The sequence below is a fragment of the Pezoporus flaviventris genome, unplaced genomic scaffold, assembly GCF_033815535.1.
Source record: "Pezoporus flaviventris isolate CSIRO_AGI_PZ_B2104156 unplaced genomic scaffold, CSIRO_AGI_Pfla_v1 ptg000008l, whole genome shotgun sequence".
Lineage (NCBI taxonomy): Eukaryota > Metazoa > Chordata > Aves > Psittaciformes > Psittacidae > Pezoporus > Pezoporus flaviventris.
The window spans coordinates 2,599,654-2,612,696 of record NW_026892556.1 but is presented as its reverse complement, the minus strand read 5'-3'; the positions used below and the strand labels follow the sequence as shown (position 1 = coordinate 2,612,696).

Genomic DNA, 13,043 nt, shown 5'->3' with positions numbered 1-13,043 from the left:
GGAGTGTGTGTTGGCAGCTGGTGAGAAGATACAAGAACTCCTAACTGTGCCAATGCCATGGGGGGAGGAGGAACAGCCAACGCTGCAAAGTCTTCACTGGTTTCAGGAACAGGTATAACAAGAAACTGTAAGACAACTCATATGAGAAAAGGAAGATGAGACATGACTGTACCTTGACAGCAGTGACAACGCTGAACAGTTTATTGTCATTTACAGAGTGATCAGATTTAAAGCTCACCTTAACACATGTTCACCATTCAGGATGAGTAGCACTGTTGCCTTGACACAGGACACTTTTAACACACTCTGCATTCATCATTAAAGCCAGTAAATCTACACTCTGAAGCTCAGCAGCAAATTATCTCCTGATATAATATGCCTAATGAGTTATTCTCTGAGCATGTGGACAACAGATTTAGCACCTTGCTCCAGAGAAGAAGGGAGGCAAAGGTTAAGGGCCAGAACACAGTTGAAAGCCAAGGAGCACTCAACTGCTCTGGGATATTTCATCCAACACTAATCACTTCATCTGATTTTAATTCCTGACACCAAATCAGCATATAGCTTTTCAAAGGGAATCTTGTCCTAGATTGCAAGGTAATCAATCACAATTAACGGGGAAACAAGCTTTTGCAACGCTGCCATGCCTTGCGAACCGAACAGAAGGCCAGAGAAGGTGCTTTAGAAAGGTCTTTGAAGTACAGGCAGGCAGGATAATTTGGGAAAGGTCTCTCAGTCCCTTCTGTACCTTCAAGAGGAGGGAGCAAACAGCCAAGTGCTTTGCTTCTCCAGTGCGTGAGCTGAGGAGAAGTGCTTTTGATGCCACTTCTATTCTGACCCCTCACCCAGGACTAGCACACTCCTCTCCTGAGAGGCCCTTCTCCACTGACATGCCCTGTTCCAGGGGAGCCATGCTCTGCCCCAGGCACACAGAAATGACACTTCCACTGAGATGATCTTTTGTAAAACCAAAGAAAACTGTTCCAGGTGTAACTCCACGTCCAGAGACAACGTATGATCTAGTAGCTATAGCATTAACCTCAATGCAGAGAGATAGGGCCTTGAGCACCTGCTCTGAAGAGCTCCCATACAACCAACTGAGGCAAGGAAAGGCTTCTGAGGCGGGGAGAACTGCTCATACCAGCCCTGCTGGTGTCTCACAATAAACAAGGAGATACTCTGATTTTCCAGGGGATCCAAAACACTACAATTGCCACAATGCCCCCATGCAACAGGAAGCAAAGGAGTCAGTTTGGTCTGTTTGAACAGGAAGTTAACCCCCACGTGCACAGAGCAGCCCCAGCAAAGGGCAGGATGCCGGGACTGCCGACACCACGGCCACAACACGTGCAGCCACAGCACAACAGAAGGGCAGTCTCAGGGAACACATGACCTCACTCGGTAAACTGGCCTTGAATGGGAAGCCTTTTCCTTGATTAGCTGTGCCAGCTCTGAAGTCAGAGATGGTTCACTAAAAACCCCGTATCAACTCTCAACTAACTCCAGCACTTCCACCGTCTCCTTGCATCATCTGCACAGAGGTAAGAACTGTCCTTCAGACCACTTCACAAAGTATGTCTGAAGGAAAGACCACCTCTTGGTCTGGCACTGGTTTAATTATTTACATACAGTTAATGAATACCAGATTCTCCTCCTAAACTTGTACAGGGTGCATAGTCCTACAGTCATTTGGACTTTAAATCCATCATCAGACTGTTAGGAAGTACGCCAAACAAGCCTACTGGAAGGATTCCACAGAGGGAGCCTGGTCAGCTCCGGGCCCCTGGAAGAAGTTCAGGTGGCAAAGCAGGACAACCCAATGCCTTCAACATGATCCCCAGCAAGCACAGTCATCTGGAAGTAAGGGGAGATATTTTGCCATCAAGTTTATCTCAAAGAAATAGGGGACAGACACTTTCAAAAGCAGGTTACCATTCACTTTTGCCTCTGTTCTCCAGACCTAAAGACACTGGGGCAACAAGAGATGCTCAGTTAAGGTGACTGGAGCTGGAATATCTTTCCTGATGTCCAATGCTAAGGACAGCAAAGCAGTGAAACACACTGAGGCAGCTCCATGGCATTCATCTGCTCTGTTCTCAGGTCTGGCTGAAGCAGGACAGCAGGTTAAATGACCTTCTGAATTCAGATCCAGACCTCTGTTCAATAAGAAAAATACAGTCACCTCCAAATTCAGTGCAGGCAACAAACCAACAGCAAGATTCTGCAGGCAGCAGAGATCACACTGCACATTCTCCTCACCCAAAAGAACAGCTTCAGTGCCATAAACCTAAACCAGAATGGCCATCTTCAGAGCAGGCTTCCCTCTAATCTGTGCCTCTTGCTTCTCAGACCATACACTGCCGCTCTGGACACTGATGGTGGCAAGAAAGTACAAACCCACTGATGCCAACTGGGGCTGGCTGTGCCTATGCACTGGTCTGAGCGTATTCCACAGGGCAGAGCAGGTCTCCCACCACGGTGTCTGGAAGCGAAGCTGCAGCTGTAGCGGTGGCCTCGGCCAGCTCTGAAACATTCCTGTGCAGTTACTCACAGGCAGGGTGCCAGAGCGGTGCTGACATCAGAAGGGAAACGGTAATTTTCAGGGTTTCTCTTAGTCAAACCTGAATGAGATCTCACAAGTGAGTGGAAGGAGGGAAAACGCAGTCATTCTGCCCACAGGGACACTCCAGAGGCCTCCAAACATCAAGAACTTCTCTTTGAGAAGAGTCACAGACTCTCTCTGGATGGGCAGCCTACCCCAGGCCAGGGTCTGACATCGCTGACCACCAAAACACTCCTCCCAGCCACATCCAAGACGCCACCATCACATCCCACCAAAACCACCAAAGTGCTCTTTGGTCCCCTTCATTCTCCAAACAGGGGCGTGCTGCACGCAGAGGGGCCACCACAGCGTCTCTAAGAACTACCCCCCGGTACAACCTGCAGCTTCTTAGGGTGGTTTGGGCATAACGTAAATTATCCACGAGCAAGAAGATGTTACTGTGCAAGTTTAATACGGAAATAAAGAGAGGAAAAAGGGAAAAGTTCGCAGCAATTGAATTTGTCCTTGAGTTTCAATGACTGTTGCTAACTTCAGGAAGTAAGGACATGCTGGTTATCACATGAAAGGCCAGTAACTGCAAAAGCTGCTGCTCCACTGCAGCTATTCACACAAACTGATTTTTCACAGGAATTTCATCAGAATTAACACATACACTCTCTTACCCTCCCATAAAGAAATGTCTTTACAGAACGACCCGATCCCCTTATTCGCTCCTGCCCACTTGTCCCTTTTTGCTCCCCCCAAAGCCTAAAAAGAGCACAATTAGAAATGCCTAGCTGCAGTTATTGTACTCTGAACACATAAAACCCCTATGTTCTGAGAGTCTGAAGTAGCTTTTATTCAGTTGATCTATCATTATGTGGCCTCCTTTACCTCTCGCTACACGAAGTTCATGCCAACGTTGTGTAAATACTCACTGAGCTGTCACTGAACCTTGGAAACGCTCCACAAAGAACACCACTGGCAACCCTGGAAAAGCTTTTCCTGATGTAGTCCAACAAAACCCCGAAATGCTCAAGCTGCACAACTGAACTGCGGAGTTGTAACACTGGGAGCGTAGGTGCACCAAGAGTAAGAAAGGGAAACCCCTCCCTCATCCATATGTTAATACATATTCTAATCCGATTAAGACACTACAGGAATGGGTAAAATATGTACATGAGCTCAGTCCTGAGAGCAGCAGCTCCTCCTGTTCCAGCCCTGCTTCTCTCATGCTACGCACCTCTGAGGGCAGGCTTGGGTGCTGCTTCCTTAAGCACAGAAGTCCATGAAAAAGGGTCTTAATACACTGAATTAAGACCCATATAGTAGGGAGGAAAGATGGGCTCACATTTAGAGCACAGGCTGAGCTCAGAAGATGGATATCCCACTCTCTGCCCTGTCCCAGCGCTGGTGCCTCACCTTGACAAGTTCTCACATCAGCATCTTCATACAACCACCACTGCGAGAAGAGAAAACCTTGCACTCCTCCTCTGTACCAGGGTGAAACAGGAGTGTGCCTGAAGCTTCCTTCCTACAGAGCCTGAAGAACGAGAAGCGCACACTCCACGCAGCAGAGATGACATGAGATTTATGATTGGAATTTTACTGGAATCACTCGATAAACACAGCACGGCCTTCCCCGAGCGCACAGAAAGCGCACACGCTCTCTCTTCAGGTGACCAACTTCCCTGCTTTTCCAGCCACTAAACTGAGGAACAGAAAGGCATCAACTCCTCTCATGGCATCCAGGAACAGGCAGGGACGCAGACACAGCGCACAGCAGCTTCGGTCCAGCCATTCTGCCAAAGAAAACTGCTTTTTTTCCTCCAATCCCACCTGTCAGTCGCTTCTAGCGGCAGATTTACGGCACTGGCAAACAGACATCCAGGATAGCTTTACCACTGCACACACCAGGATAGCTTTACCACTGCACACACCAGGATAGCTTTACCACTGCACACACACAACCTCTGGAGAGTTTAAAGGTTGGACTTCTTGAGATCAGCACAGGACAGAAAACTTTTGCAGGACTTCTCCTCCAAACAACTCCCCCCCTCCCCTCCAGAAAAAAACACATTTCCTTTCTTTACCCTCACCAGAACAAAAGGGGAGAGATTATTCTGCATCTTGCTGATGGCTTAAGGACCCTTCCAGAAGAAAAAGCAATGCTAAATACTGACAAGCTTACCATAACCCACCCCCCTCCTTTCCAATTACACTTCCCTGCCTTTGGTATCCGCTTTGCTACTGCTGCTACTTGAGAGTTTCCAACATTCTTGGCAGGAATTGGGCAATGGCATGCTGATGAGCTTTTCCCCAGAGCAATCCATCACACAGGAGTTGCAATTCAAAAAAGAAGAAATCAAACTGACTAGACAAAGAATTTCAAATACACGGAGTGAAAACTGCAAAGGGCATCCTTCTCCTCTCATATTTTCATTACCGAGATCACACAATTCCCATTCAGAGGGTAAAAACTGCATTTCCGAGTTGGCAGCGTGCCTTTGAAAAGGGGAGGAAGAAAAATGGAGGAAAAGTCACATTTGAGGTAACAGATAAAATGAAGGGCTGCACTATTTAGCTTCATTTTAGCCATTAGCTTCCCTCTGAAGGAAAGCTGCTGGGCTTTTTAATGTGATTGCCATGGAAGACTCTTAACAGGGTCTCGTGTAGTATTTGTGACATGGTATTCATTGACCAGGCCTCTCAAATAAAACTAGAGGAAAAAACCCAAACTAAGGCGAACATACCAAGCTTATGGGAACAGGAAAATCCAGCCAGAGCAGAACATCTGATTCTCATGCTTCCCCCAACCCTGGTTTCTAGTGTTATTTAGGAACAGGGAAGAGGTTCTGCCTCTTGAGCAGTCACTTCAGGACACATTTGCTGCAGCACATAAAGGGGATTAAACTGGACAGTTTAAGAAACCACTGAGCATTCTAAATCAAAAAACCCAGGCCCAAAATGAAACGTAAAAACCCTCCAGAAATCACATCTCTGCCCTACAACATGATTACAAGATACACCACAGGTAGAACCCCCACAAGCCCAGACAAGAAGCAAGGATTGATGAAGCATTCCATACTGTCCTGTGTCCTACACATATCCTGCCTGGAAACACTGGTCACCTCAAACTGAGTACCAAGGAGATGGTATGCCAGAAAACAAGAGATGTGAAGAGAATCAGGCAACCCCTCACTGACTTCAGACTGGCACAGACTATTCAAACAGCTATACAAAACCTCCAGCGTCCCCACCAGAATTAACTAGATCTTAACAACAAAATTAACCCAGCACCACCTTCCTACAAACCAGACAAGGCCTAAATTCACTCATTCAGACCCAAACCCTACCCTTGAAAAAGATGATGCCCTCTTTGTTGGAAAGACCTAGCGCATACTACACCTCGCGCGCAATTCCAGTGCTCCTAACATTACAATGCTAAGCAAGGAAAAAAAGCCTGCGACACAAGCCAAGAGGAGCCAGGTCTCACTTTCCGATTCCAAGCTATCGCAGCTCACTGGCAGCACAGAGCCATTTGGTGCCAATTTAGTTTCAAAAACATATTTGCAACAACATTTTTCATGCCTCACTTGCCGCTAAAGTTGAGCTCGAAGTCAACAAAAAATAGCTATTACATGGCAACAGGCCCAAAAGCAGTTTGTCTTTATTAACATATGATTTTTAAACCGCCTTCACTGAACTTTATAATAGAGACCTAGAGACATCAGCGCACCTACGGGGATGTTATCCGGGATGTCAATGATTCATGCGCTCCAAAGACAAGCTCCCGTTACAGGAGACGCTGTCTGCCACCAGGAGAAATGCCCAGCTAGTAAAGGGAGGGAAGTCCTTCCTCTTCAATAGTTTCCTTTTAGTCCCAAGACTCTGGGAAAGCCAGTTGTATTATTAACAACTAATACGCTAAGGGAAAGGGGGTGGAAACAAATGCATGGTAGAGCTGGAAAAACTGAAAACTAAGATCCCTGGCCTGGTTTCTTCCAAGTCATTCCCACAGAAAACCACAGATTCCTCCTCATCCCACATGCTGTAAAAGAGCCATTCTGATCCCTTGATCCTACTCCACGTTTCCCAGCTATGAAGGTCATCAGAAACAATGCCAAGCCCTCTGCTGCAGCCCCTTCCAGCAGCGAGCACATCTGCCTTCACCGGGGCTCAGCACCACCTTCCTGGGCCCTGGTGGTGAGCAGAGGGGTCCATGAGGGTTACAAACTACTCTCCTTTTATTACAGGAAACATTCCACCCAAACAACTTTCACGCCAGGAATTACTTGGCCTTTCTTGATGAGCAACACAGTAAAACCCTCCTTGTGGCACCATTCATAAATCCTAAAAAGAATCAAGAGTTAGAAGCACTTCCCTTTTCCACATCATCCTGCTTCCCATCCCCAAACCCCCAGGCTTACTATCCCAAGGATTCCCAAGCAGAGGAACCCCACGCTCTTCCCACATCATCTACAAGCCTGCACCTAGGAACGCTTCTCTTTCTAGTGCTTGCTCAGATGAATTACATTCTCCTCTCATCCTCCCAGAGTCTCCCAGAACTTAGGTGGCAAGTACCCACTCTGCTTATCACTGTCCAAGACAAAGAGGAAGACACAAAGCTTTATTTAATCCTGCTGCAGGGAATTTCACAGAGCACAAAGCAAAAAAGAGGCTGTAATTTAGGAGTGGAGTATTTATTAATCAACCATTCCTTGTGGGCAGCACCGATTGACATGTGGAAGCTTTTTTTATCGCGCTAGATAAGTCTGTTCTTTTTCCAGCAGGAAAATAAAGGTAATTGTCAGTTTGAGTCCAATAATCCTTGGCACAAAGTGGATTTGGGAGGGCGGTTTGGTTTTCAGGATGGGGGAGTTGCTGGTTTGCTTTTTATATACACTATTTGTACTATCTGAAGTTCAACTCATCCTGAGAACAACTCTCCATTGATAACCCCCGTTTACAGGATGGGTTACTCCGATCTTACTGACAGGCTGTGCCTCGGCAGCTCGTGGCACCACGTTCCATTCATCTGCCGAGACAAAATAAGCTCCTCTCACAAGTACACATCAGAATACTGACACAAGCCGACTTCTGTCCAATACAGGCTAAAGTACCTGCCTGAGAAGCTCAAGCTGACACCACATTTGATCTAAACGTGCAGTTTTCAGGGTAGAGGAAGTGCCTTCAAGTGAAACCACCGGTGACAGTTGTCCGCATGGATCACAGCTCTGCACAAACAGAGTCCTGAGGAGCTGAAACCTTCACTGAGGATAACTGAACACTCACTCCCCGTTAACACTGGACACTTCGATGACCAGGGCAGAGATAAGATCCTCTCTTAGCACTATTTCAATCTGACAGAAGAGACAAGTAAGTAATTCAGGACACTCAAGGGGACATTGCCTCTGGTTATCAAGGAACAAAACCAAAGCAGTTTTCAGATCAACACAAGAGAAGCACTGAGCAAGAAGGGAAACTCTGGAGGCTGCCTGTCAGCTTACATGGTCTCGGATGTCTCCAACCCAGGGCCTGAAGTTAGAGCAGAGTACACAGACTGAAAAGGGAAGTCTCAGTCCTGCACGAGGCCATGACAGGCCTCACAGATGCACATGTGAGCACAGAGAGTAACCCGGTTTAAACCAAGGTTTCCAGCTATCAGATACCAGCAGCTCTTTTCCCTGTATCTAAAATGTCTGATGCATACGCTGTGCTGCTTCCTCCTCTGAACGTTTTCTGGCCATCTATGTTTTCAGCAAAGAGGTAATTCTACACATACAAGGATAAGCATAATTCCGAGGCTCAATTTGCTGCCTACTCCTCCAAAGAGCAAAGAGTTGTGACCCTGTTGAGCCTGACCACAATGAGCACCTCAAAGTCTGTAACAAGTCCCTTTATTTCTGGGGGAAAAGAGACCCAGCAGCACTTGCTCAAAGCAAGTCAAAATGTGCCCAGAGACACGCAGATAGAGAGGCTCAGGCCTGTCCTCTATTAAAGCTCTATTGAATGTGAAGTTGATAATTCACCTTTTTCGATGCTGCAGCCACAAGTTTGGTTTTGACTGCTCTGTTGTTTGAGCTTTTTTCCTCCTTAAGGCTGTAACACACCCAAGAACCCCCCATTCTCCCATCTAATAAAGAACCCAAACAGCCCCACTTTTGAAATTAGCCAGAAACAAACGCACCCTCAGATCCATCAAAGAAATCATTTATACCAAAGGGAAAGTCACATAAACCAAAATAAACAGCCAGCCCATTGTGCAGGAGGGCCCTGCCACCGTTCCAACAACACAGACTCTATTCCAGGCCGCATTAAAACATCGCAAGCAAAATAAACCCAAGGTACAAACAAAATGCCATCGCCTCCTCTTTTGTTCCGAGGCACAATGCAGCAGGGGCAGGCGGGCCGGGGCTCCGCTCCCCGGTGCGGGGCTGCACCCAACCGCCTCAAGGTCACGGCCGGTTCCGGTGAGGGGGCCGCGGGAGGCGGCGAGCGGAGCTGCCGTGGGTCCGGGGCTGGCGGAAAAGCCGAGTGTAAAAGTTTATGAGCTCATCAGGATGGTTGTACCATTACATCAGAGGCAATTATAAATGGCCAAGAGCAGGAGATGGGGAGCCAATCAGATCACAGATAGGATGTCAACCTAAGACCAACTGTCTCCTGGCTTTGACAGAAGGATTTTACCTCCATAATTCAAATCCCAAACCAAACCGATCTGCACTCACTGCTCCCATCGCCCAGCTCTCTACCGGCGCTCCCAGCCGCAGGCCCCGGCCAACGGCCCGCCGGGGAGCGTGGCCCCGCACAGCCGGGCCGAACCGCGGCCACCCCAACGGACCCCGCCGGGCCCCGCCGAAGGGTGCGGGCCCCCCCCCGGGGCCGGGAGTGCTCCGAGGGGAGCGGGGCGGCGGGGCCGGGGGCGATGGGGCGGATGGCGGCGGCGCTGCCGGGGCCACGCGATGGCCCGGCCGGGCCCGCCCGCACCCCCGGCCCCCGTGCCCGGCCCCGCCGGCCCCTCACCGCCCTCCGCCGGGGGCGGCCGGTCCCGCTCGCCCGCCGGAGCCCCCCGGAGCGGGCCGGGGCGGCGGGGAGGATGGCGGCCGCTCGCCGGGAGCCTCGCACAAAGACTGGGGAGGGAGGAAGGGAAGGCGGCGAGGCAGCCATTTTAGAGCGAGCGAGCAAGCACAGACAATGGCAGCTCCCCGGCAGCGCCGGCCCGGCGGGGGGAACCCGCGGGAGAGGCACCGCCACCCCCCCAGCTCCCGAACCCCTCGTCCCCCGCCACCCCCGGTCCCTCCCGGCCCCGGCCCGGCCCAGTTCCCGGTGTGTCCCCCCCCCCTCCCCGCCCGCCCCACGCGGCCCCGCCGTTACCTGCTGGCTCCTGCCGAGGGACTGTCCACCGCCGGCTCCGCCGCTGCTCCCGGGGCTCATGGGCGCGTGGTGGCTCCTCGGCGGGGCCCCGCCGGCCGCTGCGGCCCAGCCCTGGCTGCTGCCCGCGCCGTACTGCGAGACCATCTCGGCGGCGGCCGGGCCCTTGGCGGCGGCTCCCCCGTCCTGCGGCCCGCCGCTATAGTCGCCCCCGGGGTACCCCTGGTAGCCGCGGGCGGAGCTGGGGGAGGTGAGGAGCTGGTTGAGGGTGGGGGTGGCCGTGGGCTGCGGGGTGGCTCCCCCTCCTCCTCCTGCACCGCCGGCGGCCGAGGGCCCCATGACCCCGAAGCGCTGCTGCTGGAAGGCGGCGGCCGCGGGGGACTTGGCGCCGGCGGCCGCCGGAGCGGAGCTCTGCGCGCTGCCCCGGGGGGAGCTCAGGGCGTAGGCCTGGTGGGGAGGCGGGTAGGAACCGGCGCTGCGCCCGGCCCCGGCCGCATAGTAGGAGTTGTACTGGTGGTTGGGGAAGCCGTGCTCGGCGCCGCCGTGCGAGTTCTGGGGAGGGGGCGGCCCCGCGGGGGCTCCCGCCGGCCCCGGGTAGGACTGCTCCAGGCCCCCGCTCTGCAGCGCTGCCATGCCAGGGCTTTGTTGTCCGCCATGTTGGTGGAAGGCAGCGGCGGCGGCCGCAGCGGCGGCGGCAGCAGCCTGGGCACCGCGGCCGTAGGGCTGCCCGAAGCCGTAGGCTGGCGGGGGCAAGGCGGCCGGGTGGGAAGGGGGAGGCTGCTGCGGCGGCGGCGGCTGCTGCTGCGGCGCCCCCACCCCGTCGCTGCTGCCGCCGCCACCGGGCGGCTCCGGGAGGTTATTGTTCAGGGTGGCGGCGGCAGCGGCGGGCCTGGGGCCCGGGTTCCCGTTCGAGCTCTTCAGGTCGGACTCGGCCCCTGCGCCCCCTCCGTTGCTCTCGGCCCCGTCCTGCAGCTCCTTCCCCGTGGGGCCCTCGCTCTCCGCCTGCTTCTCGCCGCCGCCGCCGCGCTCTGCCGCCGCCTCACCCCCCGCCTCCTCCGGGGGACAATCCCGCTGCTGCGCCTCCGCTTTCTTCAGCTCGGATGGAGCCGGGGCGCCCAGGCTGCTGGCGGCGGCGGGGGCGACCTGAGCAGCCATGATCCCCCCCCTCCCCACCCAGCCACCCCCCCCCGGACCGGTTCCCCCCGAGCTGCTCCCTGCCTGGCCGGCCGGCGTGAGGCCTCGCTGCTCTGCTGCTCCCCGCTCAGGCGGCGGCGGGCTCTTCAGGGCAGCGGGGGCTCATTCCCCCCCGGCCTGGTTGGCGAGGCGGGGAGGGCTCCGCTGGGCTGGGCTTCCCGGGGCCTGGCCCCGCTGTACCTCCTCGGTTGCAGCCGGCGGAGAAAGGGGAGGAGGAGGGAGTGGGGGGGAAGGAGGAGGAGGTATGGGGGGGGTGGGGGGGACCCGGGACGGGGCTCCCGGTGCGGGAGAGGCGGGAGGGAGGGAGGGGGGACACGGCGGGCGGGCGGGCGCCGTCCCCGGAGCCGGGCCGGGCGGCGGCAGGGCCGGGCTGGGCGAGCCGCGCGGCAGCTCCCGACTCTGGTCCGCCGAGCGGGGCTCACTCCGACACGAGGCTCAGCACTGCCATTTTACCCAGCGCCGCGGCCGCCTGCCAAACCCGGAGCGGAGCGCGGCGCGGCCCGGACGGGAGCCTCCCCCCCGTCACAAAGGAGGAGCGGGCCGGCCCCGGCCGCTGGCGGCTCGGCGCGGCGGAGGCTGCCGCACGCAAAACCCGCAGCGGATCCGCGGAGCCGAGCGCGGCCGCGGGGCCGAGCCGAGCCGAGCCGAGCCAAGTGCGGGGGGGGGGGGGGAAGCAAAGCAGAGCTGGCGGCGCGGGGGCACTTCCCTTCTTTTCCCTTCCTTTCCCTTCCCTTCTTTTCCCTTCCCTTCCCTCCCCTCGAGGGGGCCGCCCGTACCTGTCCGGGGTGCTTCCCGGGGCAGCGAGGCGATGTCCTCCAGCGGGAATCCTCCAGGAGAGCGGCAGGGCCGCGCCGCCGGCTCACGGGTATCGGCAGGGAGATGGCCCGTGGGTTAACGAAGCGCCTCGTCTTTGTCCCTAGAAATCCCATTTAGAATTAGCCTTTGCAAACTGTTAGCGGTTGTCATTTCCTCTCCTCGCCAGCTGTGTCCCTCTGGATGCGGCCTTGGAAGCGCTCCAGAACTGTAACTGCGCGCAGGGACAGCCAAGAAAGTCTGGTCCCGCTCCTGCCAAGGCGAGGGCAGTGGGCACGGAACCAGGGACTCCCTCAGGGCGGCTGCATGGGGAGAACCACCACCTGGACGTGTCTAGACACAACAGGTTGAGCAATGGGACAGGATGCGCTGGCAATCGCAAAGGGCAATGTCAAGAGGTGAACCAAAAATTAGGCCATGCGCTGCTGCAACCGTTTCAGACCCCAATTCCCACCTCCTCCATCCCCACAGCCTTTTGCAAAGTGGGAAGAGGGAGGAAACGTACCTGGACTGCTGCCCCAAACATGGCCTGTCTTGTGCCATCAGGTTTTGTCGTGGCATATTCTACTTCAAATGGCGTGGGTCTGGCGCAGAGCATGGAAGGTACAGAAAGATGAGTTAGTTGGATTATAACAACCAAGCTCACAGAAATGGGGACACAGTGGCGTGGTCGAAACGGTGGGACCCATGAACTGGGCAGGTGTCTCTTCTGGAATGTGGAAAAGTGACCTTTAAGGAGAGAGAAAACAATGGGTAGAGAGTCAAAAGATGCTTCTGAGGCCTAAGACTGCCATTTTAGAACATCACCCCAAAACAAAACATGGGGCAGAAGTTACCCCCATTACCAACTCTGTGGTGAGGGAAGCAAAGGGCTTGGCCCAAGCCTAACAATGGGACACAGCAGGAGAAATCCCAGTCCCACAGCCCAGGTCACAGTGCAGAAACACAAGTCCAGCACAAGAAGTGATGCCCAGGGCTGGATGCCCAGGAGGGATGAATTGAGGATTTAGGTGTCTGCTGCTGTCAAGTGAACCCTCACAGTCATCACAAAACTTACAATATAAAATATTTATCACCTAGGATGCAGGTGGTGGAACAAAGGGGGTTATTCCAAAGCTCG

At 54.1% G+C, this 13,043-nt stretch overlaps 1 protein-coding gene across 7 annotated transcripts in view; it reads right to left on the bottom strand.

Annotated features, from left to right (window-relative positions):
• Positions 1-12,954, bottom strand: part of ARID1A (AT-rich interaction domain 1A) — a 60,279-nt gene extending 47,325 nt beyond the window's left edge. For 2 of the 7 annotated variants that reach the window (XM_061449935.1, XM_061449936.1), the window contains exon 1: positions 9,920-11,595. In XM_061449935.1, the coding sequence (XP_061305919.1) occupies positions 9,920-11,071 (1,152 nt within the window). In that variant the 5' untranslated portion in view covers positions 11,072-11,595. Of the gene's footprint in view, positions 1-9,232; positions 9,383-9,919; positions 11,596-11,886; positions 12,027-12,428 lie in introns of those variants that run through there. The other 5 variants (XM_061449940.1, XM_061449939.1, XM_061449938.1 and 2 more) reach the window with 5 other exon arrangements.
• Between the last annotated feature and the right edge of the window lie 89 nt (positions 12,955-13,043).